The sequence below is a fragment of the Lampetra fluviatilis genome, chromosome 6, assembly GCF_964198595.1.
Source record: "Lampetra fluviatilis chromosome 6, kcLamFluv1.1, whole genome shotgun sequence".
Taxonomy (NCBI): domain Eukaryota; kingdom Metazoa; phylum Chordata; class Hyperoartia; order Petromyzontiformes; family Petromyzontidae; genus Lampetra; species Lampetra fluviatilis.
Genome location: NC_136280.1, coordinates 15,936,789 through 15,950,480, shown reverse-complemented (window position 1 = coordinate 15,950,480; position 13,692 = coordinate 15,936,789). Strand labels below are relative to the sequence as shown.

Sequence of the window (13,692 nt, the reverse complement as noted above, 5' to 3'; positions counted from 1 at the left end):
GCGAAAGCACCGATTCTGGTCTCCAGGCATTCAAATGCCGAGCACATGGACATCTCTTAACTTCACCGCACGCCTTGTAGGAGTGAGTCTTTGAGCTGCAGTGAACCCAATGATTATGCCGATTAGATGTATTAATGTCCAATGGCTGTTGTTCACAATTGCACGCAGTAAAAAATATGGCTACCTAGCGACCACCTTGCTAAGATCGGCATGGCACGCGAAGGGATGGTTATGGCCAGTACCGCAGAAGAGGTTGCCTTCATGCCCACACGGCCGATGTTAGTTGGCACGCAGCGTCAGCTACTCATTTAAGGCTGGGTTATTTTGGTGGCATCATTTTCCAGGGGTGGTGTCTGCACATGATAAGAAATGTTCTGCCACCTGTGAAGTTCTGAAATAACATTTCTAAGTCTCGGTGACAAAGATCCACCGTATAGCCTTGAACAAACTATTGGGGCAAGTGCTGTTCGCGAGCACCTATCAAGGCAGGCACGGCACAGGAGGGGGTGGGTGGCCAGCACCACACCCGGCCGCCTTTGTCTCCCTAGTGGCGATGCTTACACACCACACGAGGTCGACCTAGGGGAGGCCCAGGACCGGTTCAGATAATCGTCACTGGTGTTGGCCTTTAGTGAGAATCGAACTTGGGTCGCCGGATTCGTAGCGCAGCGCGCCAACTACAACACCACCGTTCCCCACCAGGTCTCATAACACGAAGCCACCAACAAACCTAGAAGATAATGGAGGTAAATAATTAAATTAAAAATCAACATACGTACGAATTGGTCAAAATTCAACCCTGCCCAATAGCTTCCCTTGCCACCGCTATCCCAATTATTAAGGTACCCTCATATTCAGAAGGCAGCTTCTGATTCATGTGGTCAGAGCACTCGACTCAACAACCGCGAGGTCGGCAAATTCAAATCTGGGCAGGGGTCAACCTAAGCAATCCTCTGTGTGTTGGTCACGACGCGTTGTGCACGCTGCTAGCTGCTCCACCTCCGTCTATGTAGCCCGGGGCACGGAGGGGAACATGAAGCACCACACCAGAAGCACTCATTCCTGTAGCTCTGGGCCGGGGTTCTTAACTCAGACTGAAAATATAGCGTATATAATATAGCGTATACATAGACATGGCCAATCCACTGCTGAATGACGACTTCACAAACCTTCCCCCTACCATCCATCATACCCGCATCGATAAAGTAAAAAAAATATGTTAATGACACTGAAGTGTTTTGAGGGTTGTCTAACTCCAGGAACCCGCTTTCTGTGCTACCTGCAGCATGCCCTCCATGTCCTGTGCGAGCAGCTCATCCTGAAGAGCCGAGAGGATGGCGACGCCCACCCGGAAAACCACCTCCAGGCCCTGCAACGTAACAAGACCACCACCAACATTAGCATGGTCACTCACATCAGCATAGACTCCATGACCACAGAAGCAACAGCATATATTCCATAACCACCAATAACAGCCACCATGTGCCAATAAGTGGCAGTATCTTCACCACGGTGCTTGTGCCAGGCCAGGTGCACTCTGAGGCCACATGAAGTGTTGAAGGCTCACTGACAGGAGGTTATGGGACAGACCCAGGTGCCATGGATTTATGGAGATGACTGGCACATGTGTAGAGGTGTAATTGTGTATGGGAGCGGATGGCAAACAAACACAAGGGGCGTGGTTAGGGCCGTACACATAGGAGGTGGCCACACCGACGTCCGCACCTGCATCCCCCACGGGCCCCTCCCGGGGGGGCCGCGGACTATAAGAGGGGGTGAGCCGGAGGGCTCGAGGTCGAGGTATCAGCTTTAACCAGCGAAGACGGAAGACCAGCTAGAATAGGCCCCGGAGCTCCCCTGGCTCGCTGTCCTTATCAGGGCCGACCAGGGCAAGCCGGTGGCGTGGCCCCGAGAGCCCAGACTGACGAGCAGGTCTGGGAACTCAGGGGGTCGGATCCCAGCTCGACCAGGGCTGGGACAGGTAGCCTCCCCTAGCTCCCTAGTGGAGGACTTGGGCTTAGGTTAGCGGGGCTTAGATGTTGTGTCTCCCTGTTAGCCGAGTAAGGGGACGTTACCCCTTAGGTCCTGTGTATACTCGCTAACTGTATACAAGTTGTGTTAATAAATAAGTGTGCCTCCGATCCCGTCGTCAAGCCTCCTGAGTAATTACTACATCTGGTGTCAGAAGTAAAACGTCCAAAGATGGACACACGAGGGACGACACGTACCAGGGAGTCGGAGAGGGAGGACACCGCGGCCGAATCACCACCAGAGATGGCCGAGGTCGGATCGGAGCAGCCGGGGCCGAGTACACCCGCGCCGCTACGACAGGAGGGGGGGGATGCGTCGGCCGAGGGACTTCGGCTGGCTCACTCCCGCCTGGCGGAGCTGCTCTACGCCGCGGCCGCCGTGTTGGAGGAGATCACGCGGCTGGGAGCTGGAGGGGCTGCGCGGGAAGACGGCAGCAGCCGACGCACGCCGGCATTTCCCGCCACCCCGACGCGGCTCGCGGTTAAATTTCCCGCCATCACTACAGTGCGAGCAGAGGGCGGGGCCGGCCTGCGTCAGGTGACTGCTGAGGGCCAAGCACGAGCCGTGACATCATCAACGCCGGCCAGCGCGTCAACAACGGAGCGACCGGCGATGCCATGCTCACAGCCCGCCCACACTGTAACGTCGGCTGGGAACGAGGGAGCGAGATCCGCAGCCACGGACGTCGCCTTACAACAGCGACTGCCGCCTCTCAAGGAGTTCGTGGGAGCGGCTGGAGATTGGGGTGGCTTCAAAAGGCGGTTCATCGCTCATCAAGAGATGGCGAACTGGACGGACGCCGAGGCACTATGCGCGCTGCCGGCGATGCTGGACGACGACGCCCTGGCTACCCTCACCTCGGCGCCTAAGGAAAAGCGCGCCACGCTGCACCTGGCGCTGCAGCTGCTGTCAGCCGTCTATGGGCCGCCTTCGGACTGCAGGCAGCTGTTCCACGATCGGCATCGGGGCGCCAACGAATCGCCCCTGGCCTTCCGAACGGCTCTCCTGGCCCTGGCAAAGGCAGCTTTCCCGCGGATGGACGAGGAGGGAGTGGACGCCATGGTGGCTGAAAAGCTGCTGCTACTCGCCGATGAGCTGGACATCGCCGTCTTGGCTCAAGACGACGGAGAGATGTCGTCCCTGCTGGTCGCGCGCCACATCCACGGGGGCTTGCGGTCCCTGCGTCGCAAGGCTGCCAAGGGGGTGGCCGGCCATGCCGCCTCCTGAGTAATTACTACACATGCACCACCTCTGCCCCCTACTGTGCCAACTTACTGTATTTTAGTCGCCTGGTGTTCCGCTCAAATTTGTGAGGGTCACTCCTCTGCCCTCTGCTGTTGCTGGAGGTGACTGCCTCTAACTACCCAGTAACATATTTCACAAGGCTCCTCTCCATAGAGGCCGATCTTGGCACCGTTTGTATCAGTCTATGGAAAGTCCACTCAGCTCCAAATCCTCCTGTAACGCATCAGTCCATCTCTTCTCCAGCCTGTGCCACTCCTTTTTAGCCCTCTCTATCTGGGCAAATAGAAGCTGCTTGGGCATGCAGTGGCTAGGCATGCAGTGGCTAGGCATGCAGTGGCTGGGTATGCAGGTTACATGACCCAGCCAACCCAGCATTGTCTGCTGGAGGAGCTCACCGATGGGAATGTGTCCAGATCTTTCAAGGAATTGTGAGCTCTTCACAAATTCCAGACTGGTTATACCCAGGATGGATTGTATGCAGACCAGTCTTAATGCTTTAAACTGGTGCAAATGTTATATGAGAAGACCTGGAGCTTGTGACGAAAAGATGCCACTCTGCTGATTCGAAGTGAAATCTCTGCTGCCAAACTGGAGTTGGTATAACCACACTACCCAGGTATGGAAACTTCTCCACAACTGCCCCATCACTCATGGGGGGAAGGGGGGGGGTTGAAGGGGTGGAGTATTGGATGACACAAAATACCCAGGCCGGTGCTAAATTTTAGTGGAGCTGATGGTAAGATTCCACCTCTTAGTGGCAACGCTCCAGGTCTAGCAGCAGCGCCTCGCCAACTCCTCCTCTGAGTAAGCAGCAACCACTAGATCATCAGCGTACATAACGTGGTTGACCAATAGTGAGCCAATCTTTGACCGTATCCGGGCATCGATCAACCTCCCATTGTATCTGTACCAAACATACATTACTCTGGTAAAACAATGGAAAGCTTCTCCAACTACGTGGTCGAAGAAGATGGAAGATAATGTGGGAGCCAGATGACATCCCTGTCGCATCCCAACTTGAACAGGAAATTACTGACTCCCGAATATTACCCAGGCCTGCCCACCATAATGAAGGTCATTAATAATTTCGAGTCAGGGACCCTGAAAGCATGAAGAACAACCCAAAGCATTGAAATTACCTACACCTCCACTGTAGCAGACAGACAAAGAATATGGCATGCATGCAGGACCGGTCCAGGCCTGAAACCACAATGGGGCTCCGTAAGCCTTTCCTCCGCATACCTGGCAAGGCAATGTTGAATAATCCTTGCCAGGACCTTTCCCAACACACTGAGGAAGGAGATGCCCCTGTAGTTGTTACAATGAGTACCGTATATTCGCCCTTCTTAAAGAGGAGGACCACCATGGCATCCTTCCAATGCTACGGAGCCGATCCTGTGGTCCAGACAGTTGTGAAGTCATCTAGGACAGTCTGCACACAGACCCTCCCTCAGCAGTTCACTTGGGAGACCATCTCTGCCCAGCGCTTTTTCAGGTCTCAGGCTCCAGATCGCCCTCGTACCTCCTCAATAGATGGCACCTCATCCAGCCACTCACAGGGGGTGACTACTTCTGTCAATAATTGAGGCACCGCAGCCCAAGCAGGATCGTCCCCACCTTGCCTCATGACGTTATTTGGGCGGAGGGAATTTCCCTCACCCAAGACCTCACAAATGCTCCGTAAACCTATACAACTGTTCCTATGAGTCAGAGATTGGATGACTGTTCTTTGCCTTAAGGATGGTGATAGGTGTGGCGCTGTAGATTACTTTTTGATGCAGTGATAGTGATTTGTGGTCGCGGGACACTGAGGCAGATTCCATCTCCTCAGCAACCCATGACCACCACTCATCCTTGTAGCACTACACAGCTCTCAGAATCTCTGAGTGAAGGCTGCGGTAAGCCTCCTAATTTTCAAACGTGGGATGTTGCAGATGACGGGAGTGGGCCTGTCAATTTCTCTCAGCTAGCCAGAAGACGTCCTCCTTCAGCCAGGGTTTCTGGGGAGGTCTGGACTGCGAACCCAATCCGGCCATTACAGCTTCATTAGCCCTAGTCTTCAATCTTTTTTTTTTATTGGGTGCAATTGTGAACAACAGCCAAATCAGACATGAGTACATCTCATCGGCATAATCATTGGTTCACTGCAGCTCACCAATTTCCCCTCGGCATCAGGAGGAGGGTGAGATGATGCCAATCGAAGCTGCAAGCGATGATGAAATTCTCACTTGAAACTTTCCGTAGTTAGCTGAAACCAGGTCAGGGTGGGTGTTAATGGAATCCTAGGTGGAGGTCACCACCGCACTGGAAGAATGGCAGGCGCATCTTGCATGTGACAAGCCGATGGTCAATGGCCAGATAAAACTCAACAATGGGTCCTGGTGTCAAAGACATGGGACCGCATTCGCTGTTCTGTCACTATATAGACCAGCAGATGTTCGTGCTTGGACCCGGCGTGCATCGTTGATGTTGTGTGGATGTGCCGATGTTTGAGCAGTGTGTTGGTGATTACAAGCACATGGGCTGCACAGAAATCTAGCATCCTCCTAATGTTGTTATTGAGCTGCTCTGGCCAATACATTCCAATCACTCCAGCCTCGGTGCCTGCACCATGACCCGCTCGGGCATTACAGTCACCCAACAAGATGACTCTCGCAAGGGGCCTCATTAGCTAACACCTGTGACAGGAGGTCATAGAAAACATCTGAATCACCAGCCTTGCCTGCATTCCTCTACCGATGTTCATCTTCAATGGAGGCATAAGCAACCACCACCATTCCTCGCCTCCCATTGATGGGGAGGTAAGCCCATAGTAGCATACAACTCGCAGCTTCCCACAGCTAGACTGCCATGCTCCCAAGTCCCCTTCATTCACCACCACGCATACCCGCACACTCAATAACAACATCACCACCACCAACAAAGATCACCATGACTCACACCAGCCAGCACTTCATAACCACCGCTACTACTATCATCTGCATCACTATCAGCACCATAACAACACCAATCAATACAATCACCACTAACACTATCTTTACGGCCACCATCAACAGGCTGTATGCGTGTGTCTGCGTGAGCAAGTGCGTGAGCATTTGGGTGCATTGGCATGCGATGGTGCATGTATGCACGAGTGCACATTTGTGCATGTCCATGTACATCTGTGAATGTGTCCATTTACTCGTACGTATGTGGCTGTGTGTGTGTTGGTCAGTGTAAGTTCAAATGGGTCGTGTTGGTGCAGTGATTAGTGCGCTGTGCTATACACCCGATACCCTGTTTTCAATTCCCACTCACGACCAACATCGGTGAAAATATCGGAACACATCCTGGGCATACCCTAGGTGTGGTGTGTAAAGATCAGCACTTGGGGAAAAAAAAAAGGTGGCTGGGCATTGTGCTGACCACCCACCCCTTCGTGTGCTGTACCGGCCTTCATGAGGTGCTCACTAACAGAACTTGCCCCAACAGTCGAAGGTTACAGGGGGAATCTTTGTCTTTGCGAGTGAGTGCGATTGCTGTGTGCGGGCCCCACCTCGCACATGAACCAGTCGAAGATGCGAGCGGCGAGCGGCAGCGGGAAGGTGGTGAGGAACACGGTGAGGAACCAGGGAGACGCGAACATGGAGGTGTGCACACTGTGCGCGCTCAGGTGTGCGTGCAGCTGAGACAGCTGATCCTGCAAGCCCATATGCGCACGCACAGGTACACGCCAGCAAGCGGCCATTACACGATTTAGCTCTGAAAGGCTCTTCTGGAACCAACGCAAAACAAAGTCAAGCACAAGCAACACGTCACACGTCATCCCGATCCAAATGAGCATGGGGCAATGCTCGCCGACACGAGTGGATACAAGCTAGCAATGGGAATTCGGCATTCCTACGACAGGGGCCAGTTTATCCATAGGAAAACTACCACTGACTTCCCACAAAGTGCTACATGTTTTTCTGAGAGAGGAGAATGATTGGCTGGACCGACCTCTGCCGGGATTACACAATTAGTCCACACCGTTGAGACCGTCCACCTGTGAATGTAACAATAACAACATGTCCAACTTGTAACGCGCCGAAAGCACAGTAGTCGCTCGCTCTCGAAGACGGAGAGCGATTCCAAGGCACGAGCAAACACAGACGAGCGGGAAGATAGCAACCACACAGGTCAGCCTGCACCCCTAAGCTCTACGGTCCTCTATATATTAAGGTGTCATCGGTAAATTGATGAGTGTTTAGGCGTTCAAGTCCATGCTCAAGACTTTCATCACCTCTGCCTCTATAAGGCCGCAACGTCTTCACTCGCACCTCACCTCTCCATCGTCATCTCCTTTCCCTCTCTGACCCGCAGCTTCCCACCACCTCTCTCCTTCCCCTCCGATGCGAATATTTTTTTTCCTTACGAATTAATGTTTAGCTTTTAATAACAATAATAAATCAAATGCATATCGCGCCTTTCGTCAAAGCGCCATTCCACGGCGAGGTACAATGCCTCTTCCACAACACCACCATCGCACTAAACTTGACATAAATTGCCGCATTCGACCTCAGAGCAGGTTTTGAAGTCCTTACCTACAACTAAGCAAAGAAGACTTTCTTTCTAGATTTGAAGCTTTCGTGACTGCAAGGATTCATACTCGGTAAAGTCACGTAGGTAAAAAAATAATCAAAATAAAATAATAATAAATGAAAATAAATCAATTAAATCACGACGTTTCGGAGGCAACACAAGTCTCCGTCTTCAGGTGGGACCGTCACAGCTAAAATTACTGTATCAAGTGATTTATCTTAATTTCATTTATTATTTTACTTTTATTATTTTTTACCTACGTCACTTCACCGAAAAAACCAAAAAGTAAAAACTTTCTTTGTTTAACAATCGTATGCAGTCCATGCACAGAGCAGTTCATAACCCTCCGTGCAAACCCCTAGCCATATATATTTTTGATATACAAGCATTTGTTTTCGTCATTAACAAACCCAGAATACAGTGGGAGTTGCAAAAACAAAAGACGACGTATAACTAGCTCAACGTAACGCACCCTCAACACGAGAGAGCGATCGAGAGCGTCCGAGCTCGCCAGCCTAGCGAGAGAGGGGTAACGAGCGGGAGGGGTGCATTCCGACGTGAATCCTTAAAAACCCTCCTCTTCTTCAAGCCCCATTGATATGTCCACGTCCTGTATTTGTACATTGCCTTGAGATGCAGTCACATTTAATACCCTTCACTAGTACAAACGGTATCCTACTGTACAATATCGACAGGCCAGGCACAGTCTCTCTCCTCCTTAATCCCTTGCTGTCCATGTTATGGTTACAAATTGTGAATTAATTGACGGGGTTTAAAGTCATCGGATGGAACGAATTTAATAAAGTTATACAGCTGTATTAAGAAAAAATAGGATTTTTTTTCTGAACCTAATGGGTTTAATATTATGTGTGCGAGTGTAATGAGCTTGAATTCACTTTGGATGGAGGTTTCAGCGAGTGTAATGAGCTTGAATTCACTTTGGATGGATTATCTAAAATTATTCTCCAATGACCTTTCTGCCCTTCTAATTGATCCGTCCGTTTGGGTATAAAAATAAATGCCGGGTAATTTATTATTTATACACGGGCAAAGGGCCCACTGCGACACTAAAGTGTGTGTTGCAGGGGAGACCAGCCAAAACACATCGTGTCAGTAACGTACGATGTACAACATTAACACAAAAAAGTTAACTACCGAGCGTACAAATGAACAATAATTATCTACACTGCTGGATGACGGCCTCCCAAGACCATGTTGATGACGGGGGCTGTTTGACCATACTTCACCACTTTGATCAGTGAGGATTGGTGAAGGTAGGGACCCAGCATCGGTTCAGGTACCAGTGGCCACCGATGTTAGCTGTGGCCAGGAATCCAACTCACAAGTCGCCAAGTTTTGTAACAAAACGTCGTACAAATTATGATTACACACAGCACCAAGCTGATACATCACCGAAACTAATTTACATAACGCAGTTAAACACGAAAGCACATTAACTATGTGCAAGCAGGCAATACAGTTAAACGACTGGCAGGTCTTGTATGGTGGGGTAAAGTGTGGGTACTCCCACCTCTTCCCAGATATCTGGCCAACGTGAAAGAGAAGACCAAAGAATACCTTCTAGAGGGGCTCTCTAGAGCTCCCTCTAGTGGAGGTCCTTCCGCTAGCAGTGGCGTGATCGAGCACTTGCAGGGCTGCACCTAAATGGGAGCAATGCGCCAGTTGTTGGCGGTGCAACGGAGCATCCCGGGGTCCCCTCGCGCGCCCGGAGGCCCCTCGTGTGCTTGAGGCCCTCACCTGCATGAGGCTCTCGATCTGGTACATGCACAGCCCCAGCTCGGCCATGCTGGGCTTGAAGAGCTCACGCAGGCGGTAGTCGTGCATGAGGCGAATGAACACGCAGAAAGCCTCCTCCTCCGGCATCTATGGGGGCGACGAGTGTGGGATACGGGGGACGTGGGGGAATGTGGACAGGGGACAGGGAGACAGGGGGACAGGGGACACCAGTTCACACAGACATCAGGCAAGCACAATGTATCTACAAAGGGCACTGCATATGTAGAGAAATAAAACAAACTTTCATCAATCGCTCTGCAAAATATATTTTATTTATATAATTATCCATGTCTCACAGCGACGCACGAGCCTTTATATTTGTTGTGTTACGTAGCCAATACAGTCCAGAATGCCGCTGACCAGACCTCAGGCCCTCACCCACAGACGAGGCCACCTCTCCCCTAACTTCGGTTAAACTCCATCGGCTCCCAATCCAATCCCATATCATCAATTACCATTACCGTTCATGAATAAATCTCCCGGGATCATGGACACTTATGACAATGTGGGAGAAAACACCAGCCTTTCTGCCAGGGGGCGAAGGGACACATTGCCAGGCAGCTCAATGCTCACACCCCCCACGTCATCCTCCTCACCACCAGGCCTCGTCAATTGTTAAGGTAAATCGTCATCAGTGTGTGCACCTGCAGATTGGCAACAGGCCACGTGCTGGGTCCTTGGGTTGTATTGGAAGTTGAGCTGTACGTGTAACAAATTATCTGGTGATGATGTCAGTGGTGCACAAGCACTCGGCCTTTGAGCATTATGCAGCAAAAAAAAACTATCAGCGGTTCCTCAAAAACTGAAAACGTGGTCCTCTTGTCTGAAGACTTGAGCAAATGTGACGATGCAGTGAAAGACAACTGTGGACCGGTTTCTGTAGGGCAATGGTTCTTAGCCTTGACTGCAGCTGTGCACCCCTTTGGTTCTCCATAGTAAAACAATTTATCTTAATAAATACATAGGTTTCATGAAACAAAGCAGTTGTACTTACATGCCCTTGCTTAATTTGAGTTTCGATGATTTACCTTCTCCGAAAATCTGGCCAACTCTCACACCCCCAGGGGGTGCGTGCACCCCACGTTTAGAACCGCTGCTGTAGACCGATGGACGACTGCAGATGGTGGGGACTACTTCAGATTGACAACTGCACTCTCCTTGCTGTTGAATCTCTTGCTAGTTAAACATGAGGCAGGCGGTGTTGACCCCCAATCGTTGTCACGGGGGAGCAGGGATTTTCAACACGCACGTCACCGTGCACCGGACTCGTCAATGACGACGGATTATATCGCTCACAATAAATGCATCTAATTGCGCGGGATGACAATTGATTGTATGCAATGTATGCAGATGATACGCATCGCCAGGTCCATCCACAAGTTCCCATACTGAATCGCGTCGGCTGTGCCGTGCGTTGCAAGCGGTGCGCGCGCCGGTGCGTATGTCCATGTCGGGATTTCACCTGCATCAAGAGAAGTCCGACGATGAAGGCGCTGCCCTGGCAATATCCGACCTCGCGGTCCACCAGCGAATACGCCTACACGGCACGCACGCACAGCAACACTCATTTGCCTGCGAGGAGGAGTGGAGGTCGTCAACAATGGCGCCGTGCGTTTGATGCGCGCCGAGACAGCATACAAGGGGCAAAGGGGAACGTGCGGCCAGATACGGCGTTACACACACATACAGCGACAACAGCGGCAGCCACCATTCGCCACTAAGCAGTAGTGATGTCATCGCATTGCTTGTGCCAGGCTGGGTGCACTTTGAGGCCGTGATGCCAAGTGATGAAGGCTCGCTGCTGGCAGGAGGTCACGGGACACACCCAGGTGCCATGGGTTAAGCGATTGAGATGACTAGAAGATGCACCAGCTGTGCTCCGCACTGTGCCAACTTGGCACAGTGCATAGACACACACATACCCTCTACTCATAACCAAGTGACAGACCATTGAAACAAGTCTATTTTGCAGCAAGACTCCGGAATTACAGCAAAAAATGTATCGCGAACGTTGGTCCCGTGAGAATTTAATCACACGATGTCCTTTATTTGATTTAGAGGTCACCAAGCTCTATTAGTTGGACGTCTAAAAATCTGGTCAGAGACATAATAATTCATTATTTTTAAGTTGCTCTCAACTTAATGTGCACGTTGCTCTGCTCGTTAGCATCGCTCTTCCACCTCAAGTTGTTATGGGAAGGCTGCCAACGCTACCTACCCAGCAGCGACACTCGCAAGCCCTCCCCTACCTCCCTCTCCTCCCTCTCCTCCCTCCCCCATCCAGAGGCTGCCCTGGCACTGCCAGCTACTTCTTGTGGCGATCGTGAACTGCCCCACATCATCCTGTTGCACTGTGCCCATCGTAGTACGGGTGCCTCGTTGAGAATTTGTATTCATTGCTGTTGCTGAAGCTGTGAACATTAGGATCTGTGTGCATGATGGTTAGCATGTAGGAGGCAATGGCGCCATATTATTGGTTCATTCATTCTTGAAAGAGAATTCGATGTTCATTTTATATATATAAATCTACGTACAAAAAATTCCCACCTTTATCCGAATTGTGAAGACGGTTTTATATCATGCAGCAGAGCAGTCTGCTGAAGGTGATGTCGCAGAACTGCTAACAACAGATTTGCCAGGCAACATCTCATCCACACAAGGAGGGGCGGCACTCTCCCAGCCACCCTGATCTAAAAATAAATGTCCATCAATATTTTAGCTAAAGTGAACACATTTTTTTATAGGTTTTTTTGTGCAGTTGATGGTAACCAGGCTGCGCCCATAGACTCGCTGCACTTGACAACCGAGTTTAATCACAGGCGGCTGCCTGGATTAAAATCCAGGTTTCTCAGCGGTGCCAGCTGTGCACACTGAACTCTGAGCCACTTGGCCTCCTCCAAGGTTTTGATTTTAATGAGGATTTATTTGCACTTTTGACCATTTCCCTTTTTAAAAGTTTTCGTTATCGTGTTGTGGTCGGACGTTCCATCACGGCCTGCGTGTCACAGCATCGTAAATGCGGGGGGGGGGGGTCTCAGTGGTGCTGGCTCAGTCCGACCACGCAATCATCCCTCGAGTTACCCGGCCATCTCGACCTCATCTTCACCTCGCGTGTGTGAGTGTATGCGATCCCTCGTGTAGTGGTTAGTGCGCTGTGCTACGAAACCTGCAACCCGAGTTCGATTCCCGCTCACGGCCAACACCAGTGACGATTACCTAAACCGGTCCTGGGCCTCACCTAGGTTGTTTCAACCTCAAATGAGTACCTGGTGACGTGTGTAAACATTGCCATTAGGGTGACAAAGGCGGCTGGGCGTGGTGCTGGCCACCCACCTCCTCGTGTGCCGTGCTGACCTTCATAGGTGCTCGCTAACAGCACTTGCCCCAACAGTATGCTCACGCTATACGGGGATCTTTATCTTTGTTTGCGATCCCTAGTGTAGCAGTTAGCGCTCTGCGCTATGAACCCGGTAGCCCGAAATTGATTCCCACTCACGCCTAACACCAGTGACGATTATTTGAACCGGTCCTGGGCCTCCCCTAGGTCGACTCGGCCTCAAATGAGTACCCGGTGCGGTGTGTAAATATCGTTGCTGGGGTGACAAAGGCGGCTGGACGTGGTGCTGGCCACTCACCTCCTCGTTCGCCATGCCGGCCTTCATAGGTTCCATTCGCTAACAGTACTTTCCCCAAAAGTCTGTTAAGGCTGCACGGGGTATCTTTGCTCCCTCCCTCCTGTGCCCACCCCCCACTCCCACGGGCACCTTCATGACGTTGAAGAGCCCCTCCTGGCCGGGCCCGTCCGGCTGTCGGAACAGCACGTGCTCTGGGTAGGTCCGTGCCAAGTCTCGCCGGATCAGCTTTTCCGACGGAGATGCCATCTTCAGGAGCTCACTGTACTGATCTGTCGAACACACGTGACATGAAAAATACACATTCTGCACGTACTGCATACTAGGCACGGGTCATGGACTTGCTAGCGTGCCTCTGTGCTAACAATCGTGACGTTACCCGATGCCACGTGTCGTCACTCTTGGTGGAGGTGACGTCATCTCCAGT

General features: G+C 51.4%; 1 protein-coding gene across 2 annotated transcripts in view; it reads right to left on the bottom strand.

Annotated features, from left to right (window-relative positions):
* LOC144933202 (ecotropic viral integration site 5 protein homolog) overlaps positions 1-13,692 on the bottom strand; it is a 43,213-nt gene that overhangs the window by 15,306 nt on the left and 14,215 nt on the right. For both annotated transcript variants that reach the window (XM_078857845.1, XM_078857844.1), the window contains exons 5-9: positions 13,398-13,537; positions 11,096-11,170; positions 9,595-9,720; positions 6,812-6,955; positions 1,280-1,369 (exon numbers count right to left, since the gene is read on the bottom strand). In XM_078857845.1, coding sequence (XP_078713971.1) covers positions 1,280-1,369; positions 6,812-6,955; positions 9,595-9,720; positions 11,096-11,170; positions 13,398-13,537 — 575 coding nt within the window. The remainder of the gene's footprint in view (positions 1-1,279; positions 1,370-6,811; positions 6,956-9,594; positions 9,721-11,095; positions 11,171-13,397; positions 13,538-13,692) is intronic.